Consider the following 20,237-nt stretch of genomic DNA (forward strand, 5'->3'; position numbering starts at 1 on the left):
TTTATTGTCGTCGTGTAACGCTGCGTCTTACATAGGCGAACACTCGCGAACGCGAAGCGAAGCGACGCGGCACGGCGCGGCCGGCCCAATGCGTTCGCGTTCGCAACGAGATCGCCCACGTAGGACACTTCTATATATAGGTAGGTATCAAAGGATTAATTAAGGCACCGTGCCGCGCCGCTTCGCATTCGCGTGTTGTTCGCCTACGTAGTACGCTGCATTAGGTAATCCAACGTACATACTTATATAGCCGCATCATTATCGAATTGCACCAAAATCCCTGGTTTAAAATTTGGCTTGGCACCGACTTCAAACATATCAGTTGGTAACGCATATACTTAAACACGGAACCCTAAAAAGGATAATATTTTATTTCATCCTTTTTGAAGTCGGTTTATCTTTTTTTTTATAAAAGTTTTTATTTTAGTATACGCTTGTAACGACATACCATGTTGCACATATTACTTTATGGTGAATAAATGAAAATGAAAAAATTAAAATGAAAATTATAAAAATCTTGATTGGTTGGCCAACAAAAACATTTAGTTTTATGTTGTAGTAGAAACAATTGCTTTATAAGTCAGAAACGCGCATGTGACACCCTTCATATAGCAACGTCCATACCCTACGAGAACCGCTTAGCGTTGCTTGTTAGTCTCCATAGGCTACGGTAGCCAAAATCGAGAAAAAACTGTCTTAAAATTGAATTTAGCGCGGAGCAGGTACCAGAGGGCCTACCGCGAACCACGTTTGACTTGTTGGCTCCCTGTCACACTTACGTACGAATTCACAAGTGCGACAGAGAGGCAACACGCCGAACGTGGTTCGCGGTAGGCCCTCAGGGCCTCATGAGTTACGAGGAGGTGTCGTTGACCAACCCGCCAGGGGCGCCGGGCCCGACGGCCGGGGCGCGGGGCGCGTACGAGTATGAAGGTATCGCGGGCTGCGGCAGCTCGCGTATCTTAGCTGTATACTTTTGGTTTGTTTACCTATATGATTCTACTAGTTGAATGTATTATTTTTATGTCTCGTAGAAAAAGTATTGCATACAACAGTGATATAATCAAGCTATTCAATCTCGTACCTTAACTTAAGCAACTCAGCAAGCTTCGTTGCTTAAACACGGTACTCGACTGAAAAGCTCTCTCTTATATCACGATTGTATAAAATACTATTTTTCAGTAGATCAGCGGTGAAAGACATGTCCACTTCCGCATTTAATTACAGAATTCGGAAACTGCTTAAGAATTTACCGCAATTTATGAAGTACGTAATCTAACTTAATCAGCAACAGTAGCATATCACAGCGTTAATTAAGTTAAACACATGTGATTTAATGAATGTAAGCACGCAATACGTATCTTTGTGTAATACGAGATTACGAGTACTTAATACTTAACTATCATGATTATGCTAATGGTAATAATGAGCGAATAGCGGATTACCTATATCCGTCATAGACCGTTCATCCCACGCGCACAGGTTTATTTTCGGGACCCGACACCCGACATTCCGACTCCCCTAGCTAGACTAACTAATAACGATCTTGGAAGAATATTTAAAAAATACGTTTAGTTATTTATTGCTGCCTGTGCCTGTAGAAATAATGAAGCGAAGGAAGTGTGCCGTTATATAGCCGGTCAAACAAGTTTGTCAGTAGAAAAAGGCGCGAAATTCAAATTTTCTATGGGACGATAAACCTTCGCGCTTGCATTTTTTAAATTTGCCGTTCTTTTCTACTGACGGAAAGTACGTAGAATCATTGCGCTAGTTTCCGTCCATGCTCTAGTTTTCGTCCACTTGATGGATTAGCAAATAATATATGTCGCAGACCGTCTACTATGGATTTATGACGACTGCGTTTGATGGAATGTCAAGTATTGAAATAGTCTATGCTTGAGTGTGTTTGGCTGCGATACAGTGACTTTTATTTGAATGACCCGAACAGCTGCTTTAATGGATTGGTTCCTGGCTGATTCTGATGACAGCCCGAAAGGGGCTGGCATCCTAAGAGAAACCGTCAGTCAGATTTGAATTGGAAAGTATCGCAGCCAACCTCACTTCATTCCTATAATTTATATTTTTATGAATTGTATCGTTTTAGCTATGGCATTCATAGAGTATCATTAATCTTCATGACCGTTCATCTATCTCCGATATATATTTAATTCTTAATTTGCTACTTGCGAAGTATATGTTTTATGTAGATAGATATATTGTTTAGATATTAAGGATTGCAATAAGACCAAATTTGTGCAGCAATGTAGGTATATATTCAAAATTCGTCAAATAGACGAAAACTAAAGCCGGACGAAAACTAGCGCAATAACCTTACCTGCCTTTAAAGAGGCAACGACCGCAGCGTCTTCCAATACTTAATGTCAGGGCTTATGTAAATTTTCGAAAAAGCATGGATCCCAAATCCTTTAATCTCTTTTTGGATAAGGAAGCGCTTAATCCAGATCGATCGACTAGTGAAAACGTAATTAATATAATAATACATTGGGGGGGAGTTTATAAAGATGGCGCTGGCCGGCGGCCGCCATTCGCCGCGCGAACCCTACGCGCACGCGCCCGCCTCGCGAGTGAACCAATAATTGACAGTTAAACTATCATGGCGGCCAAATTTTACGTAAGTGTCAAATAAAACAAAATTAAAAGTGTATTCAAATTTTCAGAATTGTGGTTTGGAACACACCCCGGATATTTGAGAAGTGTTTTTTCAGTGATTTTGTGATTTTCTATGTGGTTCCGAGTTCCGAGGTGGTTCGAAGCCACATTTCTATGGTCATTCTGGCGTGTGATTAAGATTGTGTACTTGGTTCTTGTGTGCATTGTAATTTGTAATGTAGTGTGGAACAGGAAAAAGTATTAACAATAGGTATACCTATTTGCGAGCTACTTTAATGAAATTCTTAATAGTTGTATCGCTACGGGCTATCGAATATCGATCGAACGAATGTGACAGTTAAAATTTAAAATGTATGACATCTGACGTCTTGTTGTAAAAAAATGTTAGACTTTACTTTATTTAATTTTGGTTTCGTTAAATCATTACTCATTTGTTAAAAATAATACAGTTAAAATTTGAATTATTAAACATAATCCTAATATAAAGATCCAAAGTTTCATCATGACGAAATATTAGATGGTGATTATTAGACGTATAAAGTTCCGTAGTTATGTATTTCAAAAAAGTACAATTGATAAATTGTACAATTAATAAGTCTTACTGTACAATTATTAATTAAAAACAAATAAGTATTTTGATCAAGAGCTTGACTGCTACAGGATAAACCTATTATAACTTAATAACCCATATTATCTTAAAAATTTAAACAGAACATTAGATTTATTATTTCAATTGAGAAAAATACATTGCTAGTAGGTATGTAAATATGTATAAATTAAAAGGGTCTGTAGTTAAATTGGCTCACATCGAGGTTGCAAGTGTTAAGCAACACGAATAATGCCTAGGTTGTCTAGGTTGGCTTAGAAAGGACAATAGTCACTCCGGGTCATTCACCCGCAGCCCTTTAGAAATGTATCGATTCACATGCAGGGGTAAAATATGCACGCGGATGTAGATGAGGAGAATGGCTATTTTTGGAAACGGAATCCATTGTTCAATACTGTAAAGTTAATGAACATATATTGAGAAGGTGGAAATAAACTATGAATATCATACACCAAAAAAAAATAGTACATTTCGATGCTAGTGCGGAATGTATGTCATTACTTCACGAATACCGATATCTTGCCACGAGCCGTAGGCGAGTGGCAAGACTCGGGACGAGTGAAGAACGACATTTCCGCACGTGTATCGAACGACGTTTTTTAATACAGTTGCGAAAAAATGAGAAAAGCAGCAAAAGCAAGCAAGGAATGGAATTCGAAACTTTTATATTATTCATTCTGTGACATCATTGACATTGACATTATGAAGAGGTGTTTTTCTAGCTTTTATTCGACTAGAATAGATTTTGTTATTATTATTGAACCCACTTCAATGAGTCTTTTTCAAATGCATGAACAATAAGACAGAAACAATTGTAAATATTAAAACATTGTACTATTATTACCCAAATATCGTTATTTACGATTATTTGTGTATCGTATATTTATAAAAACAATATCGAATGTTGCCTTTGGAAACTTAAAACATTCTTGCAGTAAGAAAATACGCCTCTTCTTTGACAGGCGTTCCGTTCCATTCAGACAACTTATTAAGAACGGTTTTTCAACATTAAAAAATAAACGTGTTATAAATACTTATAATGATGAAGAGGTAAGTAATAAAATATGAAATATACACATTTTTTTTGTATTCTTACATTAACAGTAGGTTTTTATGTTGATTACGACGTTTATAAGAAACGAATATTAACACTCATCAATAAGTAGTCATGAATTGGAACAAGTAAAAATTTAAAAAAATTGGAAAAGTAAAAAGCACTAGTTCGCGAAAATTAACTTTCCGCACGCTAAACAGCCACGAAAAGCAGCACTTTTTGAGCAACTGTATTAAAAAGATATTTATTTGGTTTTCAAGACAGACTAAAAATGTAATTACGTAAGTACGGTTACGTGGGGCTATTTGGGAACCAAGAGGGAGTTTGGAATTTTAATTATCATATTGTATACCGTTGATTAGGTACAATATACAAAGATTATTAGCTAGAAAAGAATGCGCAATTGAATAGGGTCATGCTCACTTTTCAGAGTTATAACGGAAAAAGTAATCTCAAACAAATAATTGTCCGAGCTGCGCTAACGAGATGAGTTCACCGCATTGAAAGTGAAAACACAAGTGAAACGCGAATGCGAGGAAGTCGAGAAGTAATTATGTATAACCGGCCAGTCACCCTGTTCCAGTAAAGCGCTTAAAATCGAGAGTTAGCAGTACTTGCGATCGAGTTTAAGTCAACGATTGACTATGGCTAAAGTCGGTATCGTAATGTTTGTGGGAAACAGAATAGATCATTTATAGGTACTATAAAAATATACTCCCAAATAACTATTTAATATCGTAATAAAAGACTCCACACAAGAGACAAAATAAGGGCATATACCTAATATAGATTCTTATAAATTGACATTAATGTAATTTGTACTGTAATTATATGTTGTGAAAAAATAAATCTAATCTAATCTATAAAATAACGCATCAATAGTGCCTGAGATACATTTTAAACAATTTTAAACTAATGCACACGTTTTTAATTGATCATCTTGGGGTCTGTTTCGTCAACCTTTACCAACTAATAATGCTTCAAAATACTTTTCATCTTAAAATTGTTTTATAATAAGATAAACTTAACATTTAACTAAGGTTCTTGTATGAAGCGGACATTGTCTAGACGGCCACGATCTCACGCGTCAATCGAGCTAATGGTAATAGGTGCGTTAATTCATTTAGTTAATTACGTTACAGCACGTTATGTTACTCCGTGTGGTACTGATATTTATTAACGTACTAAGTAAAATTAATAATAACAGCTGATTCGTGTGTAATAATGGAACTACTGGCCTCGATCAGCGGGCAAGCATGACTTCACGCACTCATGGATTTAGATGAAGAATATCACTTTACAACCAATTCGGGATTTTTAATGCATATATGTGCATGCAATGTAAAATGTGTTCCCCCCCTGTAACTTTTAAAATATGAGAATGATAAAACTAAAAAAATATATGATTTACATTACAATGCAAACTTCCACCGAAAATTGGTTTGAACGAGATCTAGTAAGTAGTTTTTTTTATACGTCATAAATCGTAAATCGTAAATTACCTTTCACTCACGTTTCACATAAAATAGTTATTTGTTATACAAGGGTGCAAAGTTGCATTTTACCCGCGAGTGTTTCAACACACGAGAAGTAAAATACATTTGCACCCGTGTGTAACACAAAACTTTTCACCTCACTATAGCGAGGAAAGTGCAACATCCACAGGCGTTAGATCATCTTCAACACTGAAATCACTAATTTTTTTACGATATTATAACAAAAAACTCTGGAAATTCTGTATTTTTACGTGAGAAGTTTTTAAGTAAAAATTTTGTTGACAATGTTGACATTTCTGACGTATGAAATGTCAATGATGCGTTTTGAAATTGCATCGACTCAACTTGTGCGTTCAGAATTATATTTAACATCATTATTAAAAAACATACGTTTCTTATGGAACTTTAAGGTTTATGACATAAAATCATTAAATAAAGCTAAATTTGGTATTTTTTATTAGATTCTGAAACCATTTGTTTAATGATAATTAATATCAAACGAATCATTATTATGAGTGTTTTACGTTTTGTTATCTGTCAAGCTACTTAAACACGCTCCATCCAAGGTCAAATTACTTTCCCGACTAGTGGATAAAATGCGTTTTTCCCCGCTTGTTTTAAAGGATAAAAGACGTGAGGGGAAAAATACATTGTTTAAATTGTGTAATCTACGGAACCCTCGGTGCGCGAGTCCGACTCGCACGTGGCCGGTTTTTTTTAGTAATGATTCGTACCACGTATATATTTTTCGTGCATCAGTGAGTAGTGAAAATTAATTAGGTAGTAAGAGAAGAGACAATAAATGTTGTTTGGTCGGATAAAAAAATATATATTCTAAAACCATTCAGGTTTACGTACACAAACGAACTCAAGCTTAAGCCCTTTTCCACCCACTGTCTTCAATCTGGATAATTTATTGAATTGCACTCTATATTGGTTCATAATGTCTGTAAACTCGGGCAGGACCAGTTATCCTACCTACGCATTAAAACTTTGAGTCATAACTTGGGTTAGCGAGCTAAAAATACTCCCCAATAACGAGTTACATTTTTAAGAATATAATCAGTTTAAACTGTTGTGAGACATACTAACATTAAATAATTTCACGGTTTAGAGTGTTTAGACTCACTTGTTTTAGTCACTCGCGCGACATGTTACGCAATACGCAATACACGGTCGTCGTGAACGCTACTCGCACTATGCTTGAGAAAGGAGACCTAGGCTCTCCGAAACATGTCGCGCGAGTGACTAAAACAAGTGAGTCTAAACCGTGAAATTATTTAATATAAGTAATCAGTGTTAAAATACAATACCTTGACCACTGACGCTGGTCTCTGTTTAGCCATATGGTCGTGAAAACCCAGACAACGCCAACTTTTTCTAAATTATATTATTTAGATTAATATGTTCTACGTGATTTAGTACCCCTATAATGGACGTGGCACCAATAATGAAACGTGAACTACAAATCCTTTGTAGTTCACGTTTGATTTGACAAATCATTGATTTAACATCAGTTTTTACACACTGACAACATTTTACTATAAACAAGAGTCATAGAGCTTCTAGTTTGACGTTTCAATAATTTTGAAGAAATGGCGCCATGCTAATCCATTAGCATCTAATACCTCGAAAACATAAAAAAGAAATAGGTCATTCTACTTTTAAAATATCAAAATTACTTCAAATTCTCTCGTAAACGTTTCATGATTTGTAATAGCTATTTATAAATTCATACCGTTGCTTGATTGTACTTATTGTACTCATCTGTAGCTATCGTCAATTGTCCTTGTTTGTTTCGTTTGTGATACAATGTCGTGTAATAATTTAGTAATAACATTTATATTAAAAGAGAAAGAAGAGTTCGATTATCTCGAGAACCACGAAACTTTTACCTATAAGTCCATTTTCTGGACCAGCCTTAGGTCGGTGGTAAAAGGTTGTTCATTAATTACCGGACTGGCTCGGTTATATACCAGAGCAGAAAAATATCAGAGCAGCCGAGGTGCTCAAAAAATCCCCGAAAACGCACGCTAGCACCATGACAATAGAGGCGTGTTCAGGTACCTAAATATTTGTGAGCACCTTGGCCGGGCCGCCCCGATATGTCTGATGATGGCGACTGTAGTATTTCTGTAAAATTATAAGTATAAGTATAAGTAGTATAAGTAGTGTAAGTGCTCCCGCGCAGCGAAGATCAACGCATGCGGTGCGCCTTCCGCATCCCGCGTGGGAATCGGGCCGCTTGCGACACGTACCCAGCGCTGGGACACGACCTCTGCTCGTGCGCTCAATAGCAGGGAAAAATATACCGCACTCTGGCTGCATGTTACGTGCTTACAAGAAAAAGATTCGCTTTCGATAATATAAATACAGTAATAAAACTATGAAAACGGATTATATCGCGTATATTGAATTTATAATACATCCCGACGTTTCGAACTCTTTACAGCGTTCGTGGTCAACGGGTGACTGAGGAAAAATTACAAAGTGCAAAAATACCCACATACTAAAATAATGAACAATCTTAGACTACAAACTTTAAGGCTGGTTGTACATGCAAAATCGGTTCATAAGGCTAGTGATACACTACAATTATTTTCAAGTAAAGATATATATATATATACGCGATAAAAACTACGCCGGCTCCAACCCTACACCACGGACCCGAGAAGAAGCGTGCTTCTATAAAAACATATTTCAAGCCAATGAAGAAAATGTCACAATTCCTGAGGCCTGTAAAATGCAATACCCCTCTACAGACTGCAGGAGTGTACAGGCTGGACTGTGAGTGTGGCCTATCATATGTCGGGCAGACGAAACGAAGCATTTCCACTCGGGTGAAGGAACACATAGCTGATGTCAAGCACCGTCGACCTAGGTCTGCTGTCTGTGAGCATGTCATGGATAAAGCCAATCACTCAACTACTTTATTTACATAAATAATGCCAAATAACTTAAAAAAACCCATTTAATCTCTATTTATATCCTTTGTCTTTCTGGTACCTTGTTGTACATTTCGCTACATTTGTCACCCTCTTTTCACTTTCTCCAACTCAAAGGTTAACTGGAAGAGATCCCTCAAAGGGATAAGTTCGCCTTTGTACATCTTGTTATTTGTATCATGTAATTTTGAATGTGTATTTTTGTACAATAAAGAGTTTACTACTACTACTACTTAATCTCTTAATAACATTTAACTGGCTGTATATACGTCTTTTTACTGTACTATGAAGGGGAGACTTTTTGCGATAACTCAAAAACGGCTAAACTGATCATGTTCGCTATAGTTTTCGTTTAATGTCAGTAAAGCTCTATTTCTACGATTTTTTTTGTATTTTTTTGACATATGGTTCAAAAGTTAGAAGGCGGGGGACAATTTTTTTTTCTTTCGAAGCGACTATTTCCGAAAATATTCACTTTGTCAAAAAAAAATAATGTTGAAGACCCCTATTTGTTTGGAAAGATCTATACAACGATCCCCACACTGTAGGGTTGAAGCGAATTTTATTTTATTGTACGACTTTGTCGGGTTTATTGATAGTATAAACCATGCCAAATTGCAGCTTTCTAGCACTAACGATCACGGAGCAAAGGACAGACAGACAGACAGACAGACGGACATGGCATGGTTCCTAGTTGACTACGGAACCCTAAAAACCTGCTTTGTTTCCATTCCATTAAAAAACTTTCAAATGTATTTATAACGTATCAAATAAAGTAAAATCCGTACAGAACAAACAGTGTTTTGTAAAAGTGTCGAGCACACGTTAATGAGACAATGTGCGGTTTCGTTCTTCCCACGCACGCGCAAAAATGCTCAATTATATCCATTATGTTCATTATTCATTACTTGTGTTTCCTTTCAGTATTCAGGGCTTGTAGGTGTATTAGGAATACAAAATAATTTACTTTAGTAGAGTAAAATTCTCAAAATTTACAAATAAATAAGAGCTCATAATTCAGTGCTTCACGCGGTTTTTCGTAAACGACCATCAGAAAAAAAATCATTAGTAATTTTATTAGTCCTTTTTCTAATATATAAAACTGTATTCCTAAAGAAAAGACGCTCTTACTGGAACAAGTACTCTTTGTTTCTAATAATGAGCGGAAAGTCCGGAATTCCGTCGAGGAATATATAAATTTTGTAAGAGCGCTCTTAATTTAATTTTTACGAACTGAAATAGATGTAAAGTCAGTTGCAGAGAGAGATGACCCCCCCTGGATACAATGGATGTTGTAACACTTTGTAATTATTTAATCACATGGTAAAAAACAAAAAGATGCCAAAATAAATTAAATTAATAAGCTCTCATACTATCGATTGTGTATGAATGCAAGCGCAATTATTATCGAGTTGTATAATATTAATCGGTCCATCGATTGGGCAAGTAGGTACGGCATTAAAATGAGAATTGTTACAGTTTTCGAAACGCCGGGTACATGAAAGTATTAAGTACTTATTATGTAAATTGAGACACCATTTGCGCAAAGGCAGTTAAATTTTGTAAAAGGCGGAATATGCTGTCGGTGCACACTTACAGCACCTATATAGTTAGGTACTTACTTAAGGAACTTGCGTGTCAGCTAGTCTTCAGTCGGCCAGTTAGCTAGAAAAAGGAGAAACGACGAATCACTCCTTGCTATCAAACATGATTGGCACAAAACAAAACAAATATCCATGTAGAAATTGACATAAAATATGTAAAACTGCTTCTAAAAATTTACGACAAATGTGTCGTCAAGCTCACTATACTTATTAACCTATCGAATGAGCTTGATGCCTTTACTGATACTGGAAAGCGATATGTAAACATACTACATACCTATACGAGGCTTGGACGTTAATGAGATAACTCATTGCTGGTGTCCTACTTTATTACCTACATACCTATAACATGAGTTTCACCTGATTATCCACCTGGTTTCTGAGCTTAATAATAGTCGCTTCCAAACCTCCGGTCACAATTTACATTCGACACCTCATTATTCTAATAACACCATAAGAAAGTCCTTGTATCGATCCCAAATCAAATATCACTCTCCCCGTAGATTTGTTCGCAAACAACCATCTTTCTTACTGTCGTTCCAGCGTCTACCCTCTCGTCTTTACCTAAAAAATTACAATAACCTTCTTCTTCTTCTTGTGCCATGTCCTCATCGGACGTCGGCGACCATCTCTCGGAACTTATTCCTATCCTGTGCCATTTTGCTCAGGTTGGCAACGTCGTTAATATGAGTCCAGCTTTTAATATTATCCATCCAGGCATCCATCTAGTTTCCTTGTTCCTCTACTTCTTTTGCCCTCAATTTTGCCTTTTTGAACGTTACATTACACAACACACACGCACGCGCACACACACACACACACACACACACACACACGCACACACACACACACACACACACACACACACACACACACACACACACACACACACACACACACACACACACACACACACACACACGCACACACACACACACACACACACACACACACACACAACTTATACAGTTAGTTAGCTCTGTTTTCATGAAATATATAGTTTGTATTTGAAATACTTGACTGAGCTTAATTTATTTATTTATTTTATTTTAAACTTTATTGCACATAAAACAGGGTACTACACGCGAACTTGCCACTTTAGGCGTTCTCTACCAGTCAACCATAGGGCAAAACAGAAAAGCGTCAAGGTGGTACAGTGCAGTAAATATACCGAATTACGGTATTCATAAATTATGATAGACAGGAGTAAATAATGTGTGCTCAATCAAGTAAACGCTCTACTTATACAATACTTATTTTATTATACTCATTAATAATCTTAGCTAGTAGGTAATTATGCCGTATTCATCGTTGCAACCTTGAAAAATCAATTTCTTAAGCGGAAATGTGCAAAATTAACCCAAATAAGGTTTCTAAAGCCAAGGATAAAGGATGACTCACGTTAGACCGGGCCGTGTCCGGGCCGGAGCTTCCGGCGCTTACTTTTCTATGACATGACAGGTGATCACGTGATGCTTTCCATAGAAAACTAAGCGCCGGAAGCTCCGGCCCGGACACGGCCCGGTCTAACGTAAGTCATCCATAAGTCGTTCCCACGGTTCGTCGCATTTATTAAGCTTGATGATGACGTTTACTAGAGCAGGCTCCAATGAGATGTTCGTTTGCAAAAATAGCGCACCGCAGTTTGACTTCTTATCCTTGTAGTGGGGTTACTAGGCTCCTAGAAACCCGATGTTGCCGGGCTGAAAAGTGGTGCCGTTACTCCCACTAGCCCTTTGAATTTCCCCCTTACAATTAGCCTCATGCATGAAGTTTATATTTGAACGAAATATGTTTTATTCGGATGTTTGTTACCGTTATATCATGTTACAAATGCATTTCCGTTTTTAAATTACCATTTAATTACTTAAAATTATAAATAAAAAGTACAAAAATTTGCCCGCGAAAAGCTAGTGAGCGAAACGCTCGATACGCCACGTGACGTCACGCGTTCGACAGATTAGTGTCATTAGTAGCAAACGTCAGTTGGGCCGCCCAACGTGTGACGTCATCACGCTCTGTCGAATTCGCGCCAAAAATTATGAGCGTTTCAACCGCTCAAAAATTTTCAACATTTTAAATATTTTTTAATAAAATAATGTTAAGGTTTACAAAAGTATTTTTATCATTTCCGGTGTTCCAACGATATAAATTATGAATCCAAAAATAAAAATAAATTCATGAATGGAGCTAATTCTCATACATTTGTGACCGTGCACGATGACAGCGCCACACAGCGGTTGCAACTATAGGCTTGTATTTTGTCGAAACTATTAAGCGAGGAGTAAGTAAATCGTAATAATTTCAGTGAAAACTACTGAACGGATTTTTATGCGGTTTTCACCTATGAATAGAGTGATTCTTGAGGAAGCTTAAGGCGTATAATTTGTGAAGGTTTTGTGTAAATTGATTGAAATATGACGATATTTGGTAATGAAGTCAGAAAAAAATCACGCTGGCTAAGAGCTTTAATCGAAAACGCTGCCCAACCCGTTTGAGATATAACAAAACAATGTATGGTGGAAAGATCTCTCTTTCATTGCTCTACAAAAAAGTCCGCGATGGTGTATGTCTATCTTTTAAGGATAACTTACTATACCCATTCTTATCTTCTACAAAAAGATTTCATAGAATGTGGTATTTGCTGTGGTATACAGTATTAATAATTATCAAATTAAATACGTTAGTTATATTAAGCATTTCATACAGATTACAATGGTCCCTTACACCATACAATTTAAATGAATATCTCAGGAGTAATCGTAAATTATAGTTCTATTTGGACCCATATAACTTGTATGAAATGTTAAAGACGTTAATCCGTAAGTTGTCAATTTTTACCACCTTATGCGCTGCAATCGTTTTACTTACCCCCACCATGTACTTCGCACGGTGCCAATCGAAAAATCCCACCTTTTGTACAAATTGGACTAATTTGAGTCTAGCTCTTAGCCTAAGTGAACTACCTAATTAATATTAGTATCAATTTAAAGGACGTTTAATTACCTCCGAGACCTTCAAGTTAGTCCCATATTAATCTGGTTCTGTTATGGTGATGGGATCCATGAGGAATTGTTTTCATTAGCAACTCGAGCATTTTCTCTCGAAAACCACCAATTTGATGAAGTGGACCTGATGATGATGATAGTTTTGCTGATGATTATTATTATTTAAATGTAGTTTTTTCAGCGATTACTCCGGCATCCGTGATCCGATTAAAGTAATTCTTTTTTTGTTTGTAAGAAGTTACCTCCAGTCCCAATGCCACACTTGCGTGCTATGGACTGTTCAAAACTTTGTAAGAAATGTTCTTTAAAAAATACGACGGCAAATAAACGCATTGGATTTACACACAAATGTGCCGACAAACATGGTACGGACTGCGCCAAGAAGGTTCGACCGTGTGTTCTGAGGTGTGTGCTTAGATACCTACAGAAAGTTCGTTCATTGTCGTCGTACATAAATCTTATCGAATCGCACTAAAATCATTATGGTTCAAAATTTGGCTTGGCACCGACTTCAAACATTTCAGTTGCTAACGCATATACTTAAATACGGAATCCTAAAAAGGATAATATTTCATTTCACCCTTTTTGAAGTCTGTTTTCTTTTTTTGTAAAAAGTTTTTGTGCAAACTAAGTATTTACGACAAACAAACAGGACGCACGTATGCAGTAAAATGCGGTGGATGAATATCGCTCGCGTGTCTTGTCAAGTTTTTGATCGTTTGCCATTATATGTCTTTATAAGTTTGTGTTGGAAGGTTTTGAGAGGACGAGTGGGGTCATCATACCAGGAAGGACCTTTTCGCGGCGACCTCACTGCGCGGCGACCGAGAAAGGAGGGGGTCACGCCATGCTTGAGGTTTATGCGCGTAGTCTGTCGTCGTCGTATAGTGTTATATACTTATGTTTAATTATTTACAATATTATAGATCAAATGTGAAATACATTTTTATATCATCATCATTGGCCTTATCGTCTATTTCAGGCGATTTATAGTGTAACACCGGAGATACACCTTTTTTGATGGCTGATTTTTATATACATATGTATTAAATTTAATATGCCTAATTATTGCATGCTACATGCACCATTGTCATGAACTTTATCGTATTTTATATGTAAGGAATGGGTCAGCTATAGCTAATGGATAATTTATTTAATATTTGTCGGTTAAAATTTGTTTAAGTAAGTATGTAAATAAATATATCTTATAACTTTAAACGAGCAATTCTTGTATGTATATATATTTATATATTTCGGGGATCTCGGAAGCGGCTCTAACGATTTCGATGTGATTTGCTATATGGGGATTTTCGGGGGCGAAAAATCGATCTAGGTAGGTCTTATCTGTGGAAAAACGCGCATTTTTGAGTTTTTTTATGTTTTCCGAGCAAAGCTCGGTTTCGCAGATATAAATATGTTAATTGGAAAGTGGGCTGAAAAAAAAAAAGATATAAATAATAATTCTTCAGCCTTTAAATTAATCCGTTTAGGTAGCTACTTGAAAAAGCCACCTTTCTAAATGCCTTCCCGTAAATAGAACAGATAATTGTAAGTAGAATCTTCGTTAAAATTAAGCGTGAATGCTGTAAGTACCATAACTCGCGGAAACTGTATTTAGTCAAGAATGGAATTAGTTACACGATAAACACATTACGCCTATTGTTGAAACTTCCTTCGTTTCGGATACCTACTTGCAGGCTGCAAGTTGCAGCCTTCCTTAACGTAATCTTTCGCTTAACGGTAGGTACTAAAGGTTATTCTGTACAAGGCCAATTATATACTGTCTATATTACCTACATTGCGAGAAGGGTTCTTTACACTTTCAGTAGTATTTAACAAAACTTCTTATATCTAACCATTAATTAAACTAATTAATCTATCTCATGCCATTGTACTTGACGCTTCCAATTAACGATTTTATCAAATCTAATTAATTCTATCTATAAAAACTTTTCACATCAATTCGCATAATCCGTTTAATTATAATAGTAATCTTCATACACATTCGATGCAAAGTCCTAACGTCTAAATAAGTAAGTAGATACCTATCACTGTCTGTCACTTTCTAAGCACCGTGAGACAAAATCAGTTTCTCTTTCTTTTACGTTCACACATTATTATGTGAAATATGCTATACTCAATTGATATAATATATAATAATAAAAGAGAAAATAATTTGTGGATCGGTGGTCGCGTTGAGCGACACATACCGCTTACAATCAGTTTCCTTTTTATAGTTTGTCAAAGGACTGTCTCATTTCAAACATAGACAGAGAGAATAAAACTATCTTTGTCTTACACTAGCACCCGAAAGAAAAGGATGACTATAGTTTTTTGGGTTCCGTACCTCAAAAGTAAAAAACGGAACCCTTATTAGGATCACTCGTGCGTCTGTCTGTCCGTCTGTCACAGCCTATTTTCTCCGAAACTACTGGACCAATTAAGTTGAAATTTGGTATACATATGTAAGTTTATGACCCAAAGACGAACATGTAACGTAAACAAGTGAATTTTAAACATCGGGTCTACTTTTGGGGGGTAAATGACAAAATAAAAAAATAAAGTTTTTCTAACTATATCGTGTTACATATCAAATGAAAGAGCTTATTGTGAGAATCTCAATTTTTTTTTTATAATTTTAAAATAAACAGTTTAGAAGTTATTCAGGAAAATAGGCAAAAAATTACCGTTCCCCCCCTTTATCTCCGAAACTACTGGGTCTAAAATTTTGAAAAAAATACACAAACTAGTTCTTTACCTATAGATCACCGGAAAACCAATTAGAAACGTACAGTCAAGCGTGAGTCGGACTTAATTACTTAGGTTTTGATCCGACCCCTACGGGTTTTTTAAAGACGTTTCACATAAAAAATACATTGTTTAAATTGTGTAATGTACGGAACCCTTGGAACGCGAGTCCGACTCGCACTTAGCCGGTTTTTTTTTGTTCTTATTTACCATGTGTTATTTTTGGTTTGACCAACTATTTAGTAGCAGTATTCCCATTATTTACTTTCTAATTATTATTTTTTGACCTTCTGCTAAAAAAAAATCAAGAACCGTGACTGAATCGGAAGTTGTAAAACATTATGATAGACGAAATTAAAGCCAACTCTGTCTCGAGCTCGGACTCGTGATGGCATTAAATCGCAACGCTTCACAATCGTTACATATTCGATTGTCCGCTATCGGAATTAATCGGAGATCGGTTGGTGGTCCGATAAATCAATCATATTAGAAAGTATTGTTCGTTAACTTTGCTTGCGGTTTCTTTTACTTTTTATAGAATGTTATGAATTAGTATCATAATTTTGTTATTTTGTAATCATTTAACACACACAAAGCTAAGCTTAATGATATTTTTTTCGAAAAATAATTAAACATTAAAAATGAAGATAAATCAAAAGTCATATGTTGAAGTGTGAATGTAGCTGAAAGGAATTAGCAATTCACAATGACTATATATACTGAGACAGACGTCGTTTAAATTAGCTTAACTAATGTACTCGTAATGTCACAAAGATCGTAAAGAGGTCGAGGTCGTTCAGAGACATGCGATGCTAATTTCTTTTCTTTGCTATGTGGGTGGCATTGCCATCGTATTTAATAAATCATTGTTATAACATGCTCCGTCGGTGCTATTATACAGGGTGGGCCAGTGATAAATGCATTTTTTTTTTTATAAATAATAAACTTTTATGTTTTTAAACAAAAATTATAATTAGAATTTGGGATAAAGAAATAAATATTACGTTTTAAAAATTAAATCATCACATTCCGTGAATGTGTGTTAAAGCAACTTCAATTTCGATATATCGTGAACGAATATAAAATCAAAAATACGGAAACTTCCTTTGTAAACTACAATTTTGCTACAATTAGAATATTGTATTACTTACAAACTATAATAGTGAAAGTCGCTAAAATGATTGTTGGATAAATATTTTCTTCTTCGATAATTTATTTAGAGCTGGTTTGGTTTGGTTTGGTTTAGGTCAGTTTCAACCTAATATTATAAGTACTGGCTGTTACAATAGGTATTATTTTTCTAAAATACAAGGAAGCATTTTTAGTAGAATATGCCCATGATAAATAGACATTTTGTGCCATATGATTAAGTAAATATCCAAGTTATTCATATGCGACGTGCTGTGACAGAAATGACTACCGTAGCGAGTCGCGGGCTTTGATGTGCGCGTTGATGTCTTTTAATGGATCACGTTCCGCGCGGAGCTTGTTATTAGTGGCGATATGTCGCGAGCGCCACTGTGTTTTCGAAGACGAAATATATGAGTCGCCATTACTCGACTCTCAGAAATAATACTGAGTATTTTTGTAAGGTCTGATCATACTATGCGAGCCGAATATGGAGATCAAACTTGACTGGTGTTACTATATATTTACTTACAAACCAATAAATTGCGAAAAATGCTGATTTCATTTAATATTTGGAGGTTCGAAATCTATTTAGCCGAATTGTATTAAACAGCGTTATGGCTTATGGCACTATTCCGGGAGTAGGTCACTAGATGGTTACTAGTTAAAACCAAAGTGATTTTACAAATGTGGTCTATACCGAGGATTGAGGCCGGAACCGTTATTCGCAGGATCACTGCCGATGGCGACCAGGCCAATCACGTAAAATTACACCCACGAATGTGTAGCACGTATTGGTTTGAATCACCGCCCTCGTTTAGGGTTAGCAATAAAGTTCTGTCCAATCTGTCCTAATCGTTTAAGGGGACCGGTCTGTCCGAACATAATATTTAACAGCGTTACAAAGCATGCTCCACATAACGCCCTTCAACCGGTCCGTCCTTGCGTCACACAATAAACCTGGTTATATAATTATACGTGTTGTCACTGGAAAGTGTCGGCTATCGCCAGTATTTAAGGTGCACGTACGTCTGGTACACGCCTGCGGTTTGCATTGCGGAGTACGCTTGTAATTCCTTGCATACTTGATTATCAAATTGAATGAGAATGCCTGGCTTTATTAGTAGTCTAATGATTGTGTTGTACCAAATAACCACATTAGTTATGGCAGCATTTTACTGCAAGATAATCTATATTGTGGAATATTTTGTGTCGATTTTTATTTAAAATACGAAATTTTATACTAAAATTTATAAATAAGCTCAAAGTGAATGTTTTTACTGGTTAAAAAACGTATCTTTCTATTTTACTGTGTCTCACATTTTAATTAATGATTCTATGCTAATAATAGTATTTTATACAATCGCTATATAATGGAGAGCTTTTCAATCTGGTTCCGTGTTAAGGCGGTTCCCTGAGCCAGAAGGCGAAAAATCTCCTTATATGATCATGTTTTTCTAAGAGGCGTTGATATTCGTAGACGTGGAAAAAATATATATAGTTCTTGACTATATTATCTTTAACATCATAGCTTCCGAAACACGAATTATGACACTTCGCTCGATACAATTAATTCCCAAAGTAACCTCTAACTCGGACTTTTAATCCTACTTTACTCGGTTATTTATTATGTGATACTATGAACAAAAAAAAAGAAAAAACAATCTTATCTTGAAAAGTAATTTCATAGCTTTCGAATTTCGATATTGTAGGGTAACGTTTTTAAAATAAATAAAAATTGACAAAATTCGATCAAAATTGACACTTGGCGCGCATGATCTTTCCCGTTCTTTTTTGCGAAATGTGACAGAGACAGCGGCAAACCGATGGAACGGCCTTAAGGCCACGAAGCTTGCTGAGTGGCCTTTTTGGGTACGAGATTGAAAAGCTTGATTATATCACTATTGTATACAATACTTTTTCTACAAGTCAACAAAAATAATACAGGTAAACAAACCAAAAGTATACAGCTCAGATACGCCAGCAGCCGCTAAACCTTTATAATCGTACGCGCCCAGACCGCCGCCGCCGGGGCCCGACGGGTTGTTCAACGATACCTTCTCGCAACCCATGATGCCCTGGTACTTGCTCCTTGCTAAATTCAATTTTTAGAACATTTTTTTTCAATTTTGGCCACCGCAGTCTATGGAGACTAACAAGCAACGCTAAGCTGTTTTCGTAGTTTATGGATGTTGCTATATTAAGGGTGTCACATGCGAGTTTCTGACTTCTAAAGCAATTGATTCTATTATACAACCTAAAATAAATAATTAATTTGAGCTATCGTTTTCTTTCGTCCTCTTGACCGCGGCGAGCATTGGTCAATTTCATTATAGTTGACTAAACCGTTTCGAAATGAATATTATAGCTGAGTTGGGAGCTCATACATGAAAAGTACCAAATTACAGATTTTTTTATACCACGTCGGTGGTAGACAAGCATACGACCGGTCTGGCCTAGTGGGTAGTGACCCTGCCTGCGAAGCCGATGGTCCTGGGTTCGAATCCCGGTAAGGGCATTTATTTGTGTGATGAGCACAGATATTTGTTCCTGAGTCATGGGTGTTTTCTATGTATTTAAGTATTTATATATTATATATATCGTTGTCTGAGTACCCATAACACAAGCCTCCTTGGGCTTACCGTGGGACTTAGTCAATTTGTGTGAGAACGTCCTATAATATTTATATTTATATATTTATATTATACGGCCCGCCTGATGGTAAGCAGTAGCCTATGGACGCCTACAACACCAGAGACCCTTTAAAAACCTGTACACTCCTTTTTTGAAGAACCCCATACTGTAGTCCCTCGTAAAAACTTCGGCTGGGAGCTCATTCCACAGCCGAAGCGTCCGCGGGTGGAAATTCCTCTTAAACCGCACAGTACGCGACCATTTAGGTTCTAGGGTGTGACACAGTGTAATGTGAGGAATGTGAGGATGAACACCCTGCCGATGGCGAGCGGTGCGGTGATAGAAAGCGGCCGTTGTCATCATGTCAAACAATTCTTCAGAG

At 36.5% G+C, this 20,237-nt stretch overlaps 1 protein-coding gene across 1 annotated transcript in view; it reads left to right on the forward strand.

Moving 5' to 3' along the window:
* Positions 1–2,514: 2,514 nt before the first annotated feature.
* Positions 2,515–20,237, forward strand: part of LOC134741570 (uncharacterized) — a 64,870-nt gene continuing 47,147 nt past the window's right edge. The window contains exon 1 of the mRNA XM_063674402.1: positions 2,515–2,632. Within this exon, the coding sequence (XP_063530472.1) occupies positions 2,615–2,632 (18 nt within the window). The 5' untranslated portion in view covers positions 2,515–2,614. The remainder of the gene's footprint in view (positions 2,633–20,237) is intronic.

The sequence above is a fragment of the Cydia strobilella genome, chromosome 1 (assembly GCF_947568885.1).
Source record: "Cydia strobilella chromosome 1, ilCydStro3.1, whole genome shotgun sequence".
Lineage (NCBI taxonomy): Eukaryota > Metazoa > Arthropoda > Insecta > Lepidoptera > Tortricidae > Cydia > Cydia strobilella.